Source organism: Pelmatolapia mariae, linkage group LG1, assembly GCF_036321145.2.
Source record: "Pelmatolapia mariae isolate MD_Pm_ZW linkage group LG1, Pm_UMD_F_2, whole genome shotgun sequence".
Taxonomy (NCBI): domain Eukaryota; kingdom Metazoa; phylum Chordata; class Actinopteri; order Cichliformes; family Cichlidae; genus Pelmatolapia; species Pelmatolapia mariae.
In genome coordinates, this window is record NC_086227.1 from 23179993 (window position 1) to 23202226 (window position 22234).

A 22234-nucleotide genomic window follows, 5' to 3' on the forward strand; every position below is an offset into this window, starting at 1 on the left:
TTTCGGTGTGTTGTGGTGTTTTTGTTTTGTTTTTGTTTGTTTTCCCTTCCCCCGTGTGAGCAAGCAGCAGGTAACTGTACCCTCCTGTAGGTGGCGCAGTGCAGCTTTTGGAGGTCAAAGTTCAGCGTAGAAGAAGAATGTCATCCTGCTGTAACTGACTGTCCTGCTTGTTCTTTCTTCTGTTTTTGTCTCCTCGGGTTTTTATCTTTGTGCGTCTGCTCCGCAGTTACAAACACATCGATCACAAGGCTTCCTCGGTGAGCTATGAAAGTTACAAACAATAATTTTTAATTTAATTTGAAATGTTTCCAGCTAGAAGGTGAACAAACTGTGAAGCCAGCGATCGGCTCCTTGTAATATCCGGTATGGATTTTTCAAAATAATAGTATTAATATAGTTAGTTTTCCAGAGGAAAAGGCACTGAGCGGTGGTGCAAACGAATTTGCTAAGACCTAAAAGGACTTTTCACTTTCCTCACATTTTTGTGCCTTTGTGGTAAAGAGATGAGTGATTTCACTACTGTTTTCACATTTTTCAAAGCTGTGTGGTGGACTGGCTTGAGCATTTAAAGTGTCTTATAACTCTTTTGTTGTTCTTTTAGGTTCACTATTGGGAATCCTAATTTTTAACAGAATAATAAATCATGTTTCGAAGAAGACTGCCTTTCACACAGTTAGCCTTTGCCACAATGCTCGGAGTTGCCGGTGGAATTTACATCTACAGACCTTATTTCGAGACCGTGCCAAAGACATCAGGACAGCAGATCCAGGACAAGCCAAAGAAAGAGAATGAAAGGGACTGAAGGAGTTCGAGAAAGTGGGAGGCTGCTGGACTGGAGGCCAAACAAAAAGACAAGATCACCATGGATGAAGTCATACTGATTCCTACTGTTTGTGATTTTTAAATGTACAGAATAAATATTTAATAATTTCATGTTCTCATATCTGTTTCAGAATGACTTGTAACAAAATTAATTACTCATCAGTTTCTTAAAAAGAAAAGTCTTTGCCTTACCTCCTACAGACAACTGTTAGAGTGTATCTCTCATATGAGTAAATGCTGTTACCCATGAGACTGTGAGCCCATAAAGTTTAGAGATAACTAAATTGATCAGACATTACTAAAGCACTGTAACACCCCTCTAATTGTCCTTAGTTGCCCTTGCTGAGTGTTATACAGTGCCACATTCATGTGCAGACATCTGCAAAGAGAAAATGAGGTTTGTGGTCCACAGGAGCCTGAAAACAGGTCACATTTTGTTCTGCCACATGAAATGCATTTGTGTCTCTTCATGGAATAAATGAAGTAACAATGCAACTATATAAAAAATTATACATTTGTAATTCATTCAATTATCATTAATTATAAGCACTATACAAACAAAACCATGGTTGAAGGGAGACCTCGAGTGGAATATCCTCAGGTATCTGATAGGCCCCCATGGTGTTACTCACAAAATTGTGTTGTGATATCAGTGCAGTGTGCCCAGATCATTTTTTTTTCTAAAAAATGACTCAACACAGGTGCCTAATTGAACTACACCAGGTGTGTCAAAGATGCAGTTCTAGACTTTTCCCATTTCCTGTGGTTCTGACAGAAAACCAGATAAAGAAACACAACAATATGACTAATATTTGGGGTTTTTTAACATCTAAACATTTATTTAAGTGATCAAAAATATGTAATTACTTCCCCCAAATGTAATAATATATAGCCTACACAGAGTTTTAAAAAGGTTTTACCATTTTCTCAACTAACATATGCTTCATAGCTTCAGACAAGTGCTTACTTATAGAGTTACTCATTCAGCAATCATTTTCAGGGGACCACCTTCATTATGAATACATATTGCCAACATAGAAGTGGTTACAATGTTTCAACCATTTACAGAAATAAAAACTATTCACCCCTAAGAACTGCATCTTTCAGGGATTGAACTCAAGAGTGTCACTGACAGCATTACACTGCTCCAATCCAAAGACTGGGGTCCTCATCAGGCTCTCTTCTGTATACTTTGGGTCATAAGCAGAGATGGGCAGTAACGCGTTACTTGTAACGTGTTACTGTAATCCGATTACTTTTTTCGCATAACGAGTAAAGTAAGGGATTACTATTGCAGAAAAGGTAATTAGATTACTGTTACTTTCCTGTAAGCACGCTGCGTTACTGTGTTACTAAAACCGTGATTTTTAGCAAGAGTGTCTCATGACAATAACGTAAGCAAGTGCGACGTTCGTGGCAACAGCTGTGTGCAGATCAACAATGGATAATATATCGAGTGCTGGAGAGCTTATGACCGTGCAGCGTTTAATGCGTGGAAGTACTGACCTTACTTTGAGTTTGATTCCGTAAAAAGTGACAAAAACATTAGCCCCTAAACTTCCGAGCAAGCACCGAGTATGCTACCACGGAATGGGAAATTCACAGAGAAACTCGCAGATTCTTCCACTGACCGCTGCGGCACACCTGCACCAGGGCAAACATCCGCCTGCCCCACTCCTGCTATACAGGTGAAAATAGAGCAACAGGACCGCTGAGTCGTTGATTTTATTTATTTTCTGCTGTGTTTCACTTGCATTTATTTGAAAGAGTGAGTGTAAACACAAAAACCTATTTTATTTTATGTGCTGGAATGTGCAGAAAATAGGTTTAAAGGTTAAACAAATTTCTTCCAGTCAGAGAATGTTGCATATAATATAATTTTTGCTTGATGCATAAAGTTAAAAGATTAAAACTAATAAAACTAGTATTAAAAAGAGACTTTTCCATTTGATTACATTTTGTATGATGGATTATGCAGAAAAAGTAGAACTGGGCTGAAAGATCTATTGCTTTATTACCTATTCAGGTTGTAAATCATGTTTTTAAAAAGTAACAAAGTAACTAATTACTTTTGAAAATAAGTAATCAGTAAAGTAAAGGGATTACTACTGATTACTTTTTTCAAGTAACTTGACCAACACTGGTCATAAGATAGAACCATGACTTAAATGTGTAGTTGAGTTAGGTATTTATCTATCTATATCTAATAGTAATCACAGAATTCTTACTTTTGTTTTACAGAATGTCAGAATTCTAATAAAAAAAAGTCAAAATACTGACATTAATCTCAGAATTCTGATTAAAAATCTAGATCTCAGAATCCTGAGATTATTGTCAGAATTATAATAAAGAAAATTCAAAATTCGTAATTAATGTCAGAAAAATTATTTAAAAAAAAAAAATCAGGATTCTGATGTAAAAAATCTGACTTTCTGTTGGTTTTTTAATATCCTGCATTACATATATTTATGTACCATGCCCCCCTGACTATTGTTAGTGGGTCCCCTTTGTGCCCGCTACTTTAAAAAATCCTGGAAACGCCCCTGCGCTGAATATCGCGTAATTAAAAAGTGCCTCAAAACGAGCACATGGCGTAGTTACAGTTTGCGTTGGCGCAGTTATCACGCCACCGTGTGTAGTTATTAGAAAATGTGATGTTTCCTGAGGATATATCGTGTGTCAGTTGAAGCAGTGCGGTCTGGTCCGGCTGTGTGTTGTAACTGCCGTTTCCTTCAGTTAGCTGACGTTAGCCGTGAGGAGGAGCTGTTTCTCAGCACGACCACACCGACCAAGTTACCACGGCTGCTCACTGCTGATGAGGGTGCTCTCATGTCGACTGAAAGGCCAGCGGCGACGGACAAAGTAAAACTTTCATTTCCTAACTTTCCCTAAAGTCTTCAGGGGCCACTTTTTTAGCCACTTTTTTTTAAGACACACGACAAAGCGCCCAGCAGCAACGCCCCGCGGCGGGTGAGTATACTCCAGGAAATGTCAGTCGGAGAAACCAGCCTGTAGCATCTGTCTGCAGTTAGCAAGAAAACTTTTACCTCGCTCCAATATGTTGCTTTGGGACTGCCTGTGTTTGTGTGTGCGCGCTGCTGGTTAAAGTAAAGGAGCGCTGGCGTGGGGAAACGTTTTAGCGCCTGCTTTATCCTCTCCTCAAATAGCCAGAGCTCGTAGCTTTCTCCACACTTGCTCGATAATTGGAGCAGACTGTTGAAACGTGTGAAACTCGGGCTGTCTCCAGCTCTTATCACACTTTTTCTCTGCCATGCTTAGACCAAACTGTTGGCAGCAGTTTGTTTGACAGAGGAAGCTGCCATGCAGGTCTGCCTTCTTCACAGGATCTATGTTAAGGGTTTTTTTTTTTTTTTTTTAAATAAGTGATTATTTCTTGCCTAACAAGTCACGTGATCACAAGTGACACACACGAGGACCAGCTAATGATTATTAGATTCTATCGGCCTGTTTTCGGTTAATCGATTGGAGCATGGCAATGGGTTTTGTGCGCCTCTCACTGCCTGCTGCTGATAAGTCCTCACGAGGTATTTTAATGACTAGATCGTTGATGCAGGACCACCATATCCATATCCAGTCAAATACATCACTTGTGTAGCACCCTTTTTCTTTTCTTTGTTTTTTTTTTCTTGCCCATTATGCTTGAAGTTTATGGTACTGGCACATCCGGATTTTCCCAAGGAGCTGCCTCCTTCTGTTTTGGACAGCTGCCCAGGGTGGGTCTTCCACTTTAGCTTTGACACATGATTAAAGCTGCTTTTTGTTTGCATGGGTGGCAGCCTGACAGGAATGGCCTCTAAATCCATTCCCATGCATATCAAGGTACAGCCCTGAGATCTTTTAGGGTATATTATACAGCTTCTTTAAAGATTTCTTTCTAGACAGCTCTGGACAAGATGTGGAAAAACAAGACTAAATTAAAGACAAACAACATGACAGAGGTATGACATGTATGATAACAAATCAGAAAATGTGATAAGAAAACTATCAGTAAAGTTTTCAATGTTATCATTTGAGGACCTTTTTTAAAGAAACAACATAGGTTAGTTAAAGCTGCTGCTTAACAATTTTTCAAAAGAGCTTTCTACCATCAGTGCCAAGTCTCATCACAGTTTGTGAAATGGTCTTAACCTCTAATCTGTTGTTTTGTCTTCCTGGTAACACTTTTCCCACACTTCTTAACGTGTCCCCAAATACGATTTTTCCTCTGTCCAGTCTTGCATGTAATGCTGTAATAACAACAACCTCTTTATAGCTTTTTTTTATGTTGACGATATAGAAGCCTGTTTATGTCACTGAAAAAAAATCAATTTTTTTTGTCATCCATCAGTCAATCTTTTGAGTTGGGCATATCAATATTTCAACTTACTTACTCAAACGTCTGAGAAACTAATTAAAGATTTAGATAATAATTTGAACTTTAGGCTCATGGATGGCAAAAAAAAGTTGTTTATTTTTTTCAGAGGTGGAAACAAGCTTCCGTGCAAAGTGGTTCGAGGGGAGATGAATCATTTTGCCACTCAAACCAGACATTGCAGTTCAAGTCAGCCATGTGACAGATGTTTGCAGTTCATTTGTATTATTTTGGACACATTATTAATTATCATGAAAAATAACTTGGTTAAGTCTAGGTGTGAATAATTTGGTTTATGTGATAAAATTACCAGATTAGATTTAGAAAAAATACTTCTTTGGGATAACAGAATTGGGTTAAACATTTTTTTTTCAAAGCTCTTTTAATGGTTACCTTGATGATGCATCCCTGGTTTGTCTGAGAAGCAGATATGCTGCAGACATCCAGTCCAACCCAACTTCATATATATAGAGCGCTTTAAAAACAATATAATTGACCGAAGTGCCTTCCAATTAAAAGATGGCAATAAATTCCAAAAACACATATTAAACAAAATAAATAAAAATAAAACATGGAAAAATTGAAATAAAAACAGAGTAAAAATATAATTAAATATAATTCATGGATACATGTTAGTTTCAAATTCCAGCTGACTGATGAAAAAGTGACATCTCACCTTCATGAGGACAAACAGACAAACTGCTTTTTTGGGACTGTTACACATTTTGCTATTAGACTGTGTTGTCGATGCAGACAATATAATGCATGTACAAACAAGAGTAATTTTGAAGCTGTTGACAGCTCATCCTAGCTGATAGAGAGGTGGACTATCAGGTTAGAGTAGGAATGCAGGTGTACCACAGATAAAGATGTTCAGCTGCAGTTGTTTTAAAGCAAAAGTGTGATGGTTTTATTCAGCTTCCATTGTGGTAAATTAGTTAAACATATCTATTTTTTTTGTTCACTGCACCGTGTAACTACAAAATACACAAAAATAAATATAGCCTAACACTTAATTGAGGTTATAGGATGGGGTCTCAACATTGGTTTGCTGTGCAGTTTAAAGTTTACTAGAACTGTAACAATTAGACAACCAAAAATTATTTAAAAACTATTCAGATGATTAAATATACTTTTTTTTCTAAATCTCCTTTTTAAGCTTCCAAATTTTGAATATTAAGCACACCATCAACAAAACAAATGTCATAGTAATCCTCCTTCATTCCTAAATGAAGTTTTGTTAGTAATGACACCATCCATCCATCGACCCGTCCAGCCAGCCCTGGATGGGTCACCAGACTGCTACATAAAGGGGCAATTTTAGGACCACCCATTATCCTAACCTGCATGTCACCTTTTGCCCTAATAATGAGAGAAATGTACTTAAATCCAGCAACAGGCTTAGTTCCCATCTATGGAGGCATTTCATACCGGCTCCATAGTGTAGTGGTTAACACACTTGTGTTACGTGTGAAAAGTACAGTTACAAGTTCCCTGGTTTGAGGCACAATTCCAGCCTCAGGAGTCACAAGCTAGTACCAACCCCCGGGGATAAATGGGAAGGTTGGAGGGTGGAGCCATTATACAAGTATAACATGAATTACTACTTCTATGTGGTGTCTGCACCATGCGTCTTTACTCTTATTTTAGGTTGTGCAGTGGTTAGCACTGTCACCTCACAGCAAGAAGGGTCATGGTTCTATTGGCTGTCTGAGGCCTTTCTGTGGGGAGGTTACACGTTTACCCCGTACCTGTGTTGGTTTTCCCCAGACAGTATGGCTTCCTCCCACAGTCCAAAGACACACAAGTTATTAAAATGGTTATTGGTGGACCTCTGAGTCTCGGCAGCACTTGGATTCTTACACTGCAAGTAAAGAGTTCAGATCTCCTACATGAAACAAGCATGTCATATGTTTCTTTTAGAGCGGTGTACATCCAGTGAAGGATGGTGTTATTGATTATGAAAGATTTGCATTTTGTAAGGCAGTAACAAGGACAGGACTGCTGCTGCTTCTTCCTTCTTCTTTTTGATGCTCACAGCTCATGATGTTTTCTTGCCTAACACAAGAGATCATACTGTGCTATCAGAGCTTGCTTCCTTTTCACAGCTATACTAGGTTTGAGAAGTGCTGTATGACTGTGCAATTTACCTCACACTTTACATTTTAGAACAGTGCCACACATACCATGTAATGCATTTTCTTGATGTATGATGATGTGCCATTTTTTTTGTACTTAAATGAGACGCAATAAGAACATCTCTGATTAGCTGATAATAATCTGCAGAAATGTGCTGACACAATCTTCACTGTGGTTTTGCTCGACTGTGTCACTTCTGTGACCTGTTTTAGCCGAAGCACATTTCGTATATTGGCTCAAGCTTTTCCGTCAATTTAAAAAAAACAAAAAAAAAAAAAACAAAAAAAAAAAACATAAACAGGGTAGTTTTTTTTTCTTCTTCTTTTTTTTCTTCTTTTTCTCTTTAGTGGTCCTGTTATCTTTAGGTACATAGTCGCCAGCTTGCTATATGGTAGCAGGAAAAACTTTCATTAAAAAAAGAATAGTAATGCTAATAATGAATGACTGCTTTAGTGTATCTTCGTAGATGAAGCATATTGGCCCATTTTCAGAGCACTAAAAACAGTAACTGGTCTATTTGTAAAACTGGCTGCAAGTCCTACGAGGTTAATCCAGTGCTTTTATTAAAACCATTGATTTAAAACTGAAAGTTTTCTCCATTACAGAGTACTGCACATTTTTCAGTTTCTTTTCCATTGAAACGCAATACAATACAAGGACTTTAAACTCCTTTAGATAAACATGATTTTTATTAGTGAACATTTCAACAAATGTAATAATTAGGTTAAATTATATAATTACTTTTCCAACTTGTTGCTGAGGATGAAACAAAAAAGAAATCCTGCAATAAATTCTACTTTAAAGGCTGTAAAGGCTCTTTTGGAGAGAAGAAGGACAACTGCTGTCTAAGCGAAAACCCTAGTGATCCCTCATGTGTCAGGAGTATCGGAACAGCTAAGACACATTTTCTCTAAACACCACATCTCTGTGGCTTTCAAACCCCGAAATAAGCGGCACCAAAAATTGCTCCACCCCAAGGATCCGGTCCCCTGGCACAAACAGAGTAATGTAGTGTACGCTGTTAAGTGCCTGGAGGATTGCTCTGATTTATACATCGGGGAAACCAAACAACCTCTGGCTAAGCGGATGGCACAACACAGAAAAGCTAACTTGTCAGGGCAGGACCCCGCAGGCTATTTACACCTACAGACCAATGGACACTCTTTCAATGATGAGGATGTACACATCCTGGACAGGAAGGAACACAGGTTTGAGCGGGAAGTCAAGAAGGCCATTTACGTGAAAAGGGAAAGACCATCTCTGAATCGAGGAGGGGGCCTAAGGATACATCTTTCACCATCTTATAATGCTGTGATTGCAGCCATTCCCCAACTCTCTGTGAATAGTACACATGGCCACTGATCAATGGTCTTTGATCAGTAGTTGTTGATCAATGTTCATGACAATTTGCATATTAATGATCAAGAAACTGGCCTCACAGCCCATGTTTGTCAGTGGTGCTGGGTTCAGTCATTGTGCAAATGTACTGTTTGTAAGGTTGGAGAAACCTGCAGTCAGCTGAGACTGAAGAAGTCCCTTGGATGAGTGACAAAACGTTTCTCGCACTGAAAATGCCACGCCCAGATGAACAGAATCAGCTTTTGGGGTAAAGGCTCTAGTGTTTACTTGTTGATTAAACTATTTAGATGGTTTTGTAGTCACTTTAGTTGTTGATCTACATGCATGTGAGCAGTTCAGCCACACTTCAAAATTTACAACGTCATTTCCAAATATTTGGGACACTGATTAAAAGATAAATAACAAGCAGTGTGCAATAATTCATATTTACACTTTATACCTAAGTAAAAATACTACAAAGAAGAAAAATTATGTATAATTTCAGTTGCGTGCTAACACGTTTCAGAAACAACACTTTTCCCACTGTGTTGCATCACCTCTTTAACAACACTAAGTATATGGAAGCTGAGTGAAACAGTTTTACATTGTTGCTTAATTCAGCAGTTGCTTAACAGTTTGTACCCCTCTTTTTTATTTTTATTGTTATGTAATGCACCATTGGGTGGCCAGTATGGACTGCTGGCAGGGCAGTTTAGTACCTGGACTCTTACCACAGAATCGTGCTGTTGAAATATGTGGCCTGCTGCCTTTTGCTGGAAAAGATTGCATCTGTACATATACTGTTCCAAAGTCTTTTGTTTGGCATTAATGGTGCCTTCACAGGTGGGCGAGTTACCTAATGTGTGTGCTCTAATGCCTTCCATAACATCACAGATCCTGGAAAAGGATTTAATTGGTCAGGCTACGGGACAGTTTTCCACTCAGTCCAATCTCAGTCCATTTTAAATGAGCCTGAGCCCAGAGAAGTTGGTGTCTTGTTTGCATCTGTTTTGTCTTTGCATCGGTGGCTACAGCGAGGAGCCATGCTTGCTGATGGTAGCTTTCAGAAGCGCTTCTGAGGAGATTTCTCAGTATTTTAAACAAGTTGTTGAAATACCACATTTTTTTTCAGTATTGCGCTATAACATTTCTAAACTACTTCTTACAGTTTTTCACAGAGTGAACTCCATCCATCCTGTACAAGATGCTCTATTTCTTCTCGTTGTTTTTTTTTTTTTTGTTGGCCCTATCTGGACTTTTTTTTTTTTTTTTTTTTTTTTACAAACCTGTTTCTGACCTGAAAAAAGTTAAAGGATTACACTAGTTTCTGCTTTGATATGATGTTGTGGTGCTTTAATCAGTTATATGGTTTAAATTTTTATGTGGAAATGGAGTGGCAGTTAACCCCCAACAGGGAATTCATGAAACCTCACAGTATCATTTAAAGTGTGCAGTTTGCCCTCCTGTTTCTTACAGAACTGCCTGTGCTTGGACTCACGCTGAGACTTTTCTGCATGTTTCAACCTGCTAAGCTTTTGGTACCTTCACACCAATCATTAACTTTTTTTTTCTTGGCATCTCATAGGCCAACTACAGGGTTTAGGGCTCTGGCCTGAAAGTTTTCTAAAGGGCAAAAACAGCCCCACCTCCATGTTTCTCTGTAGGCTTAGCGTAGTCCTGTAATCTGGTTGGAGTTCTTTCCCTGGATTTCTCCAGACAAATTTTCAACCATCACATCCATGTGGGTTGAATTTAGACTATAAAAGGTTATGTCTGTTTTCTTTGTTTGTTTGTTTTTTAAGTTGATCCAAGCTGTCATATTGTTTGAGCTAATACATGGTTCTCAGTGTGAATCTGTCTGATAAATCTTGTTGATCTCTGTGGTGAAGAATCTAAATCTGTAAAACACAAACATGAAAACACTGCTTTAAGAGCAGAAGGAGTTTCAAGATGGCTGTTACACTCATCTTTATATGGTGGATTCCCATATTAAATACGCATACTCTGACCTTTTGTGCTTTTTTTTTTTTTTGTGGACCAGTAAAAATATACAGATGGCCCAGTGGGGAAAATAATATGCTGAGCACTGTGCTCTAATCTGCATGATTTCTTTGAGGGGCTATGTCTAATATGGCAATCTCACAGAAGCCCCTTTTACCTACTGTTCTAATCATTGCTTTAGGAGGAGCACCCAATCAGAAGAAAGTGTGGCTTGAAGAGAGGGTGGCATTAAAATGAGAGGCGCTAAAGTCAGTAGATGAAGTGAGGGGCTGCTCCAATGCCCAGTATAAGATAAGCTTATTTTGAACTTTGCAACACTATTCCCAAAAATATGCAGATGGAAATGGGTATAATAGGGCTACTCTAACAGACTTATATATATAGTTATTTTAATTTCAGACTTTTAGGTTATTGCATGTTTATGAGATTTTTTTTTGTGTGTGTAAACATGCAAACAAGGTTAAATATTAAATATGTGTCACTAAGTTTACGTTTGTATTGATAAAAGATAATAATACTGATATATCCCCTTTATTGAAATGTAGAATAAAAGTAGTTTCTTTCAAGATTTATGTAATGCTGATGGCAGCTGATCCAACCCAAGTTTCTTCCAGGAGACCTAATGGAAACACCAAGGCTTTTAAAGTTATTATTAAAACCTTGTTTAGAAGTTTTAACCCGCCTGAGTGAAAACGGACACACGAGAAGGAATGTAGACGTCACTGTCGTCTGACTTGGTGCTCTTTGCTCACTGTTTATGGCCACATCCGTGCTTAAAGCAGGCATTTCCATCTCAGGGTGTTTATCGTGGATCCTGATTTTGCACTTAAAGTCTTAAGCTGCTTATTATAGTCCTAGATGGAGGGTTCAATGAGCGATAGAGTGAAAGAATGTAAGACTTGTCTGAATGCTTTTCTGTGCAGTGGTCATATGATACATCTCCGCTGTCTTTTAACTGTTTTGATTGGACCTATTCGACCATTACAAATGAAAGTGTTACATCCAGCAGCTAAAACACAGTCCGTGTCTTATTGAGTTAGCATAAGGACACTAGACTCCTAAGGTAAAAACAAATTCAAGTATGTAGAAAATAATATAATTTGCTCAGAGAATTTGTAACTACATTAAAGCTGTAGGAACATAAAACATTGTCTGTGTCAGAGTGCGTGTCTTTAGCTGGAGAGGAATTTAAAATGCTTCCTGTCACTGTGTCAGCAAGATGAAACCACTCTTCCGTCACACACAGATTAGCCCCACAGTGCCATTCACCGTACAAATCTAAGCCTGGAAGGCACTTAAAACTCTAAAAGAAGGAATGCATGTCTCTTGCCAACATTCACTGTAGGTTAAGTTTAAGAGAACATGAGTCTATTTAGTCAGACTATATGATAAAGTCTGAATATGTCCTGCAGGTTTTAAATGTGTCCTTGATTCAACACAGCTGATCTAAATAGCTAAATTACCTCCTCAACATGTGTTGAAGTTTTCCCGGAGGCCTGGTAATGAACTAATCATTTGATTCAGGTGTGCTGACCCAGTTTGATATCTAAAACCTGCAGGACACCGGCCCTTGAGGCCTGGAGTTCCCCACCCCTGCTCTAGTACTTAACAGTAAAAGAAATTTCATTGGTCCTTTTTGGAGTTCAAAAAGATGTGCCTACAAAAAACAAAATTTTGAAGACTGGTTGCATTTTGCCCTTTTACAGACTAACAAACAATTACACTGCAGAGAAAAATAGCTCTAAGACTGATCTTTTGTGACGTGGTTAAAGGTTTAATGTGCCTTTTACAGTGCTCTGAGTGTAATGTTGTGGTGAGGTTGAATGCTGTGGTTGGAGTCTGTGGTTACACGGTCATGTTTAGCGCAGTAGATCCGTGGTTAGCATTTTATTTTACAGCAAGAGGGTCCCAGGTTTGAAGTCTAGCAGAAAGTCTGAACCCTTCTGTTTGGAGTTGTCATGCTCTCCAAGATGTTTGGTTTCGCATGTGTCGGCCTAGTAAACAGTTCCACAAGAGATTTTTTAAAATCATGAGTTTTACCAACTGGTTTAAAAAAAAGAAAAGAAAAAGATGTTTTTTTATATTTTTCTGTTTTTTACTTCAGATAATCTCGGAGAAATTAGGTTGGGATAATATTTTTTGCTTGTGCTTTGCACTACTGGAAACAGTGTGGTTTAGGTGAGGCATTTGTCTGGGTAGAGCGTGCAGGAGGTAGTAGGCATAATTGGTGGTAAATGCAGCAGAATATTAGCTTCTATTCTCACAAAGACTCTGTTAGGGAGCTGGCAGGTTGAAGACCAGCTAATGTCTGAGCACTGTGGTAGATCTGTTCTCACATGCACCTCATGCAAAAGAAGTTTTAGACCGCAGATAAGTCGCTGATAAGTCATCTTCATGTGTGAAGATGACTTATCAGTATTGTTATTTAAGGGAAGACGGAGTTCATGTGAAAGCATCAGAAAATAAATGCAATTGTAATTAAATACTTTAAAATCTGCTGCTTGGTCTGGAGAACGGTAACTTACATTATCTTCACACTGTAGTGGAGCCAGAGCTCTAATATTTATCTAAGACAGGGTTGGGAAACTCCAGACCTTAATGGCTGGTGATCCTGCAGGTTTTAGATGTGTCCTTGATCCAACACAGCTGATTCAAATGGCTAAATTACCGCCTCAACATCTCTTGTAGTTCTCCAGAGGCCTGGTAATGAACTAATCATTTGATTCAGGTGCGTTGACCCAGGGTGATATCTAAAACCTGCAGGACACCGGCCCTTGAGGTCTGGAGTTCCCCACCCCTGATCTAACATATGCAGATCTTTACATCTTTAGAAACTTGAAAGGCTGTACACAGAGAGTTGGTCAAATACTGGTCCAAACAAGTTGTCTCTGGGATTGTCTGTCAGCACACTGCTAAATCCTGCTCTTGTAATTCACATCATTCAGTAACTGAATGATCTGACAGAAGTCTGCTTTAACCAGCACCAAGTAATTCATACAGACATTATATATGCAACTTTTTTTTTAAATTCTTTATTTATTTTATTTTTTTACAGTTGTGCATTTCATTGATAATATGTAGTTCCCCCCCCAAAAAAAAAATTCCACTGCACACTAGACCCTGCCTTATGGCACAACATTTAGCAACCACTGGATTTGCTAATAGAGCGTCTGTCTTTGGCACTCTGCTTCTTGTCTTCTGGTTCTTACTGATGAAGACATAAATGTCTATGTGGCAACTATAGTTTTAGCAAATATGAACAACCACAGGACTAATTAATACTTTGGCAGTGAACTGTTTTCTATAGTACATGAACACATCTTGTTTTCCTGGTGTGTGCATGTTTGCGTTTAACCTACAGCATGTACTGAATAATAATAACCTTTACACAGACACAGTAGTTCATTGGTACTTTTGCTCTCTTCATGATGAGTGTACCTTTTGAATATTAAAAGTGTCATGTATTGTAGAGTTTCTGTGTTTGAGGTTTTTGGATAAGACGTACTAAAACTTTACAAGAGTTATGTTTAGTTCCAGTTTTGTACTTTTTCACTCCACTCTCTGCTTAATTTCTGAAGAATAGAGATATGACTATGACTGCACTTTTTCCATTTATATTTATTTATAAGATTGTTGGCTGACTGAGTTGTTTTGTTCATGTGTTTCAGAAATTAAGGCCTCACTATGTCTGATGGGGAATATGATTACCTCATCAAATTTCTAGCCCTTGGTGACTCTGGCGTGGGAAAAACAAGCTTCCTGTACCAGTACACAGATAGCAAGTTTAACTCCAAGTTCATCACTACAGTCGGAATAGACTTCAGAGAAAAACGAGTGGTGAGTCGGTGCTCTTTTGGCTTTCATTCAGCCCTTCTTCTTTGGCATCAAATAGTTTAGGAGGACATCAGGTGTGAGGGAATTGACCTTAAAGAAAGTCCAGCAGACCCAAAACTGTTTCCACTTGATTAAAAATCGACAAACAGTGTTTAAAATACCGAAAACCTTGAAAGACCAGATGTTAGTCACTGGATAAGACAGATGATTTTAAATTGCAATCTACTGGAAACCAAAGCAAAACTATTTTGAAGTTTTGAACAGCCTTTCTGAACTTCATAAAAGATTTAAATATAACAAAGTAATTGTGAATAATTGTAAATGTAAATCATCAAGTGTTTGGTTTGTTATGTTTTGAATGGACTCAGTGTTTGCATTTGTTTTTTTAAATAAATAAGAGCTGTTTGCATATGGATAGCCATGTACAGCATTAAGACAAATGGCTTCCTTTTTATTTTCTTTTTTGTTTCGGACTTTCTGTTTTAATGTTGTCAGTGTTTTTGAAATCTTAATGAACATATTATTGGGGGTAAAAAAAAAGCAAAACACTCCACTCTCACGCTGTACAGGAAGCCTGATCAGGAGCTTAAACAGATTCCCAGATCATTCAGTCCGCATTACAAAAGCCTACCGGTGAATGTTGCAACAGAAAGTAATGACTAATACTGCTGAGAGGCAGGCAGCACCCTCCTTAAGAATAAACACTTCATACCATTGGCAAACAGCTGAGCACATCTCATATTTACTCTGTTCTCTCTTTAATGCTGCTGACCTTCAGCTCTGAGAAGAAAACCTGCTCCTGTTATATGTATCTGTCATTATCTTTTCAGTGAACGTGACTCTAATGCTTGATCTGAAGGATTTGAATGTACCTCTTTTTTTCATTAAATATAAAAACTTTACTTTTAAATCTAAATGAGTGCACAGCTGGGGAATATTTGGTTTTTTGTTTTGGGGAGATGAACAGAAATCTGGGTTTTTTTCCAGCTGTTTTTTGTTGTTGTTGTTGTTGTTGTTGTTGTTGTTAAATTAATACATGGGGTAACTGCACTTCTCCATCACTGACACCAAGCTGCAGTTTTGCTCAGTACACTGTGTTTAAGAATGGCTGAGGAGGAGGCGGAGAATCCGTGATGGAGGATGCACAGGCAAAAGTTACAATCAGTTTACATCAGAGGTGTGAGACACAGCTGGAATATAGAAACCACAGAGGGAGGAGGACTTTTGGAACAACTTGTCCTTTTTATATTCATAAGTTGTTTCAGCTGTTTAAGGTGTTCAGAGTTTTTGCACTTCACCTTTTGTGAGAATTTAAAAGAACAATAACATCTTGAGAGTGATGTGGATTTTATTGAAAATATATATATTAAATAAATTGACACTGGTATCAAGCTGAGCTGTAATTTGACTATAACAAACTATTCATGCAACTTCAAAATGAGGCTCAAAAATCAGGAAAACATTTTCTTAAATGTTTTCTGCCTCAACTTCTCCCTCCCCGTGTCTCTACTTGCCTACTCCTCTGCTTGTATCTCTGGTGAGCGGTAACAAGACACAAGGAGTGGAATCAGAGAGAGAGACGAGTCCCCACTTCAAGCATTAAGTCACATTTCAGCTCATCCGGCTGCAGGACCGATGAGCTCCTGCCACGGGGAACCGTCCGTCGTCCATCTGTCTGCTCACATGAGTCATTACTCCTCCTACAGTGTGGGTCATTATTTAATCAAACTTGTACACAATGAGAGCTCACACAATATAAACTCATTATCAAGGTCACATTTGTTGTTTTATGGGCAGTCGTCTCTGACCTTCTAATTATTAAAGTTTGATGAATCTACAGTTTTTGACAAACTCTGTAAATAATTGTGTTAACTATCCATCATCTCAACGCTGGCCATAGGTGATTAGCCCAGGAGGAGCCTTCTGCTCCTGGTTCGTGGTTCCTGCTTCTCCAGGAAATTTTAAATGTCATTAACATAATTTCCCCTTTAGTTTCTGCCTTTTCTGCACAGATTTATGATGGAAATGTCAGAATTTTTGTTGAAAAAAGGAAAAAAAAGATGCAGTCAAAAAAAGCACAAACTGGCAGTACTCTAATTATTCTCACATTTTCTCATTTAACATTTAACCCGCTCTGTCAACACTCATAGGCATGATTCAGTGATTCATTCCTCACTCCCATTTTTAGTTTGACAGCTCTGATTTGGTGTCTGATAATTACATTTACACGGATCCCCTGTTCATAACTTAATTTAAACTTTACTTTTGAATAGTATAAAACTCCCTGCACAGTCATAAATATCAGGATTATCATAAGATTCATTAGCAAACAGAAACACTTCTAAACTCCTCAAACTGGCTGACAACTAACTTGGTTTTCAGACCTTTTCTATCATCGTCTTTGTTTTGTTTCTTTTTCTCTCCCCACTCTTGTTCCTACATGGTTAATGGGGTGGCTAAATCCTCAACATCCCAGTTTAATATCTGTTAAATTAAGTATGTGTATATTTTTCTGTTTCTAAGCTGTACAAATCACCTGGTCCAGATGGCACATCAAGCAAAGGACAGAAGATCCACATGCAGCTGTGGGACACTGCAGGACAGGAGAGGTAAACTCTGTTCTAACTTCTTGATCTCTAACATTCGTGTTTCTCCATTAAGTGTTTTTTCTTCCTCTGATTTCAGGTTTCGAAGTTTGACGACTGCTTTCTTCAGAGATGCGATGGGTTTCCTCCTCCTCTTCGACCTCACAAACGAGCAAAGCTTCCTCAACGTCAGACACTGGATGAGTATGTGTCCTAATGTGTTGAGCTGAAAGCACATTTTTAGTCGTGAAAATGGAAGAATGAACAATCAGTTCACTGCTGGTGTAATTAATAAAAGTGCACCAGTCACTGGATATTTACAAGGGCACCTGTAGATGACCTCTAATGATTTGTAAAGAAAGTAATCCAGATTTTATTTCTTCCTTGCCTGGCCTTCATCTCTCCACCAGGTTTTATGAAATTCAGCTCGGTAGCTTTTCAGTAATCTTGCTGACAGACAAACAAACAAACATCCATGTCGGCTCTGCCTTGGCAGAGAAATAATCAGTTTCTTGTTGACTGTGCACAAAGGCTTATTATGTCCGACTCGTGGAGTTTGGTTTTAGACCCAAAGTGTAATAAACTTTTAATCTCCCTCTTATTACTCTTTCCCTACTCTAACCCCAGCTGTATCAACTAGTACGTGAATGACGCCTTGATGTGTTTGCCACTATTTAAGATATTTCCATGGAAACACAACTTTATGCATTTAAAAAAAATTAAAAAAACAACCTCTGATTGTTTCAGGTCAGTTACAGATCCATGCATACTGTGAAAATCCGGACATCGTTCTGTGTGGGAACAAATGTGACCTGTCGGACCAGAGAGTGATCAGTGAAAACCAGGCTCGTGAACTCGCCGAGAAGTACGGGTACGTCTGTCTGTACATGAACCTCTCCCTCAAACATTTGCCAAGGAGGCAGTGGCTGCTTTGTTTGCCAAAGTTCGTGCAGGACAATGTTGAACTAAATTAGTCCTCCTTGAAAAACAAATATTTGTGCACACGTGTAAAATATCCTGCTTGGGACCCATCAGACACACCTTTACTAAAAATATAAACGATGCATTCAAGTATATGGCATCTCTGCCCACCTGCCGTGAATGTATATGTGACATGCTTTGAGTCCTCTAGTAGAGTAGAAAAGCACTGTATGACAATCAGCCAATGGCCTTGACAATAACTTGTCATTTATATCTACAAACGGCATCATGTCTACCTGGCAACCACCTAACAACGGACTATAAAATGACATTTATACAGTCGAGGACGACCTCAGCTTTGCAGATGTCCCACAGACGTTTCTCCCTTTTTTTGTATTTATTTATTTTAAATGAATTTATTTACTTTTAATATAGTCCGTGCCATATTTATCTGTTCATTTATATAAACAATATCTAACACCCTTATCTCAGTGTGGTTAAGTATATCAGTTAACCGACTGATCAAACAATACTGTAGCAGTCCGTGTACTGTCGTAATATTATATTTGTGTATTTTAGTATTTTAATAAGTACACAGCGGCAGATGGCTAATCAAAAGATGAAAACGTCTCCAGTAAGTCAGTAAATGACCTTTTTTGCTGCTAATTAGTTTAGAAATAACAGCGTCAGGCTGTTTCAGGAAAACGCTGAGCTCCATTTCACAAACTTAATCAACAGGCTTGGTTCCACAGCTCTGCACATAAAAACTAACAAATCAATACTCATTTTCTCAACTTCAGCTCCATGAAAGTCTTGTCCTGAACGCTGTGATGCTTGCCGGATCGCCTTCACTGCGTCAAAACGGCGACCCTTCAGCTTGAATTTCATTTTGGGGCGGAGTCAGATCTGGCGAATGGGGCAGGTGGGGAGGGTAAAATTGTTTCGGTGTGCCCTTCTGTGAGTGGGGCGACGTTCAGGTCGTTTCGATGGATGACTCTGGACCAGTGTTTAATTTCAATGACCGATATTTTTTTTATTTTTTTTTGCTTCGTATGAGCAGAGTCACAACTTTTTAATTGCACTCCTACGTCAACAAAAGGTTTGAGCTACACTATAGCCGCAGTCTTTGATCCCTGTTTTGTAACTGAAGCATGTTTTTGTGCAGAATCCCGTATTTTGAGACGAGTGCTGCAAACGGGCATAACGTGAGCCAGGCCGTGGAAGTCCTGCTGGATCTCATCATGAAGAGGATGGAACGATGTGTGGACAAGTCCTGGATCCCCGACGGGACTGTCCGAGCTAACGGACCCTTCACCCCAGACCTCTCAGAGGGCTCCGACAGAAGCAGATGTGCATGTTAGGTTTATTGTAAACATCTGTGTTCATAGTGTGGGTGGGAAATGATGAAGAGGTGGGAGTCTGTATATTATTATTATTATTATTATCATTACTATTGTATGCTCTGTGATGATCATTTGTGCCATTCAACCGCCACACCAGTGTGTTACACATTTCCATCCAGTTTGTCAGTGCGGAGTTAAATGCCTTTTGGATTTGGGCATTTAATTTGAATTGATTTAATGAGTCTTTTGAATGATTAATTCATGCTGGTTGTGATTTTGGGATATTTATTTCTTATGATGAATAGCTTAAATTTCCAGATCATATATTCAAAGGCGAACTGCAATGCCACAGGTTTTATGAATATACTTGCTTTAGAGATAAATTAGCTATTTATGGAGCTTTAGGTTATGTTCTACTGATGCTCTTCTGAATGTTAAGCTGTAATCTCACCGGTGCCACAGCAAGAGGAAATGTAGCTCACAGTGACCATCCGGTGTTAGCTAGATGGACAAGTAACACTCTTTATTTTCCTTCCTAAATCTTTGTGCTTGTTTGCCTGCAAAATTACAAAACTCTGTTTCACTAAATCATTTAAACTTTATTATGTACAGTTAAGTCCAATAATTACTAAAAAAAAAAAAAAAAAAAAAAAAGTACATTTAGTAGTTAAATCACTTTATTTAATTCATTCTAGAACAGGGCAATAACTCAGGAACGGGGATGATTCGGGTTAACTATCCTGCAGCTGAAAACAGACGGATGCAGAAAATGTTTAAAAACATCAAACTTTTGTGCATATTTGGACTTTTTTGGGCTAAACATAATACTCAGTTTTATATTTTAAGCTAAAATATCAGTGTGTGGACTTTCAGATTACTTTTGAGGAATATCTTGGAGACTAAAAATGACCAAAATGACTTCTGATTAAATAAATACAGAAGCCTATTGTTATCCCAATGATAACACTTGTGTCTGAAGAGAGGCTTTGACTAATTTCCTTTTTCAGATTTTCAGATTTATCATCATTTGTAGTATTCGTAAAGTCCCGAAGACCTTGACAAATAAATATTTATTACTCCAGTGGGGCGTATTACGAAGCAGGTTCAGCATATCCAGGCTTCCCTGGCGTTGCCTGGCTGGATAAAACTTAAAAACCCAGTGGTGTGGTGGGAAAATCAGGCTTTCTGCTTCAGACTCTGAGCACACTCGCATAAAACAACGTTTTTGACAACTTGTTTAATGTCTGAAGCTTTTAAACATTGAAACGTTACTCGGTGTGTTCAATTCCGATGATTTCCCATCACTTTAGTTTATCGGCAGATTAAACCGAATGTAAATTATAGAATAACTATGATAACTCAAGAAGGATGTTACCTAGGATTTTCAAACTGTTTCTACTGCTACTACTGAAAATGTCAGATGAGTTCAAATCTCAGTGAACTTGACCTCGAAATCAGAGGTCAGAGCTTTTAATGCGACCTGACTAGATTACTGTGGTAAAACGAGCAAAAGTTTCTGCTCGTATTTACAGTATGCTCCAAGTGCTAAAGGAACACATTTCACGCATGAAAGCTGCAGAGCCTTACCTCGTTAACGCGAAGCCCAGCTGTAAGGTTACAGCAGTGCTAACTGTGCTTCACACTGTTGCTGAAATTCAGGTGGTTATGCAGAAATTTCACGTTGGCTGCTTGATTCCAAATCTGCTGCTAGTCTGTTTCACACTGCTGGGTTTGCAGTTACTAGATAACAGATTAGAAAACTGATCGGTTACATTTTTAGGCTTTATTCACCATGTTAAAAAATCGGTGTTCACATTGATCCGGTGGTAGACTGAAGTGAAGGGAATTTAAATATACTAACTCAAAATTTATTTTACTGCTGAATGTGATTGTGATAATTGGAGATTAACGATTTCCTGCAGCATTACACTTGGTCTTAAATTTTGCTGTTTAGATCTCTATCACTTAGTCTTTGTCTAAAGTTGGTGATACACTGGAGACTCATTTCTATGCAGAATTAGAGGGAAATCATACATCAAAAGCATCTTTTTATGTGAGTGTACGCAAAGCCTGAAGCAGAAAGTTAACAAAGAAAGCTGATACTGCGGGTTCAGGTTTTGTTAAGCTAGTTAACGCCAAAAAAACCTGGCTATGTTGAGCTTAATTTGTAGTAATCCCCTCTGGCTTGTCCTTTCACTGTGTGTGGATACTGTTTATTTATCAGGTGACGTGAGCACCTGTGGATATAAAAACAAAAGCACCTGTCGCTGTTGCTTAATTCTCAGATCTTTCTTGGTTGCACACTGTTGCTGAATGTGTTTAAAACTGATGCGCTCGGATGCTGTATTATATTTAGGGCAAAAAAATGGGGCTTGCACTTTAGTTTACAATCAAGGTATCCATTTAATCTTTCAGATCAATTTTATACCTCTGATATTTTACATTAAACACTGAAGTTACATTTTATTTATGAAAGGCTGAGAGTGATGTTTTAGTTGAGTCACATTATTTGTCACCGAAAATGAGATTTGATCACATAAAAAAGGCAAAACTGAAATGTGTCATATTGTCAGTTGTGCCATACTTTCATATGCAAAATGTGTAAATTATATCCAGAAATAAACATTTGTATTTATGTATCTGTTGACTGTTTTATTTATTTATTTTCAGATTCTGTTATGTTATCTGTGCCAATATTCAAACATGCAACTCTGACACTCTGATTTAAATTCACAGATTTTGTACAAAACCTTTCAGACATTTAATGAAAAATTAATACACATTTCTTTAGCTTGTTGTGAGTACACGAGAGATGGATACTTTTTTTTCACCATTTCTGTAGCAGGAGACTGCTTCGGTTTTCCTACAGGCCGCTACAG

At 38.3% G+C, this 22234-nt stretch overlaps 2 protein-coding genes across 2 annotated transcripts; both read left to right on the top strand.

Moving 5' to 3' along the window:
* Positions 1 to 933, top strand: LOC134644842 (protein PIGBOS1). The gene is made up of 2 exons (XM_063497998.1): positions 1 to 257; positions 602 to 933. Exon 2 carries the CDS (start codon positions 644 to 646, stop codon positions 800 to 802), a length of 159 nt encoding a protein of 52 aa, XP_063354068.1. The 5' UTR covers positions 1 to 257; positions 602 to 643; the 3' UTR covers positions 803 to 933.
* A 2549-nt stretch (positions 934 to 3482) lies between these two features.
* On the top strand, positions 3483 to 21990 carry rab27a (RAB27A, member RAS oncogene family). The gene is made up of 6 exons (XM_063476216.1): positions 3483 to 3792; positions 14341 to 14509; positions 17030 to 17115; positions 17192 to 17295; positions 17839 to 17962; positions 19178 to 21990. The coding sequence occupies exons 2-6, from the start codon at positions 14357 to 14359 to the stop codon at positions 19371 to 19373; spliced, it is 663 nt and encodes a 220-aa protein (XP_063332286.1). The 5' UTR covers positions 3483 to 3792; positions 14341 to 14356; the 3' UTR covers positions 19374 to 21990.
* Positions 21991 to 22234: the final 244 nt, after the last annotated feature.

Bases quoted from the DNA above. Each gene is read 5' to 3' on its own strand.
- LOC134644842 (XM_063497998.1), top strand. From the start codon at position 644: ATGTTTCGAAGAAGACTGCCTTTCACACAGTTAGCCTTTGCCACAATG.
- rab27a (XM_063476216.1), top strand. From the start codon at position 14,357: ATGTCTGATGGGGAATATGATTACCTCATCAAATTTCTAGCCCTTGGT. The intron at 14,510-17,029 runs GTGAGTCGGTGC...TCTGTTTCTAAG, and splicing joins ACTTCAGAGAAAAACGAGTG to CTGTACAAATCACCTGGTCC. The intron at 17,116-17,191 runs GTAAACTCTGTT...CTCTGATTTCAG, and splicing joins GACACTGCAGGACAGGAGAG to GTTTCGAAGTTTGACGACTG.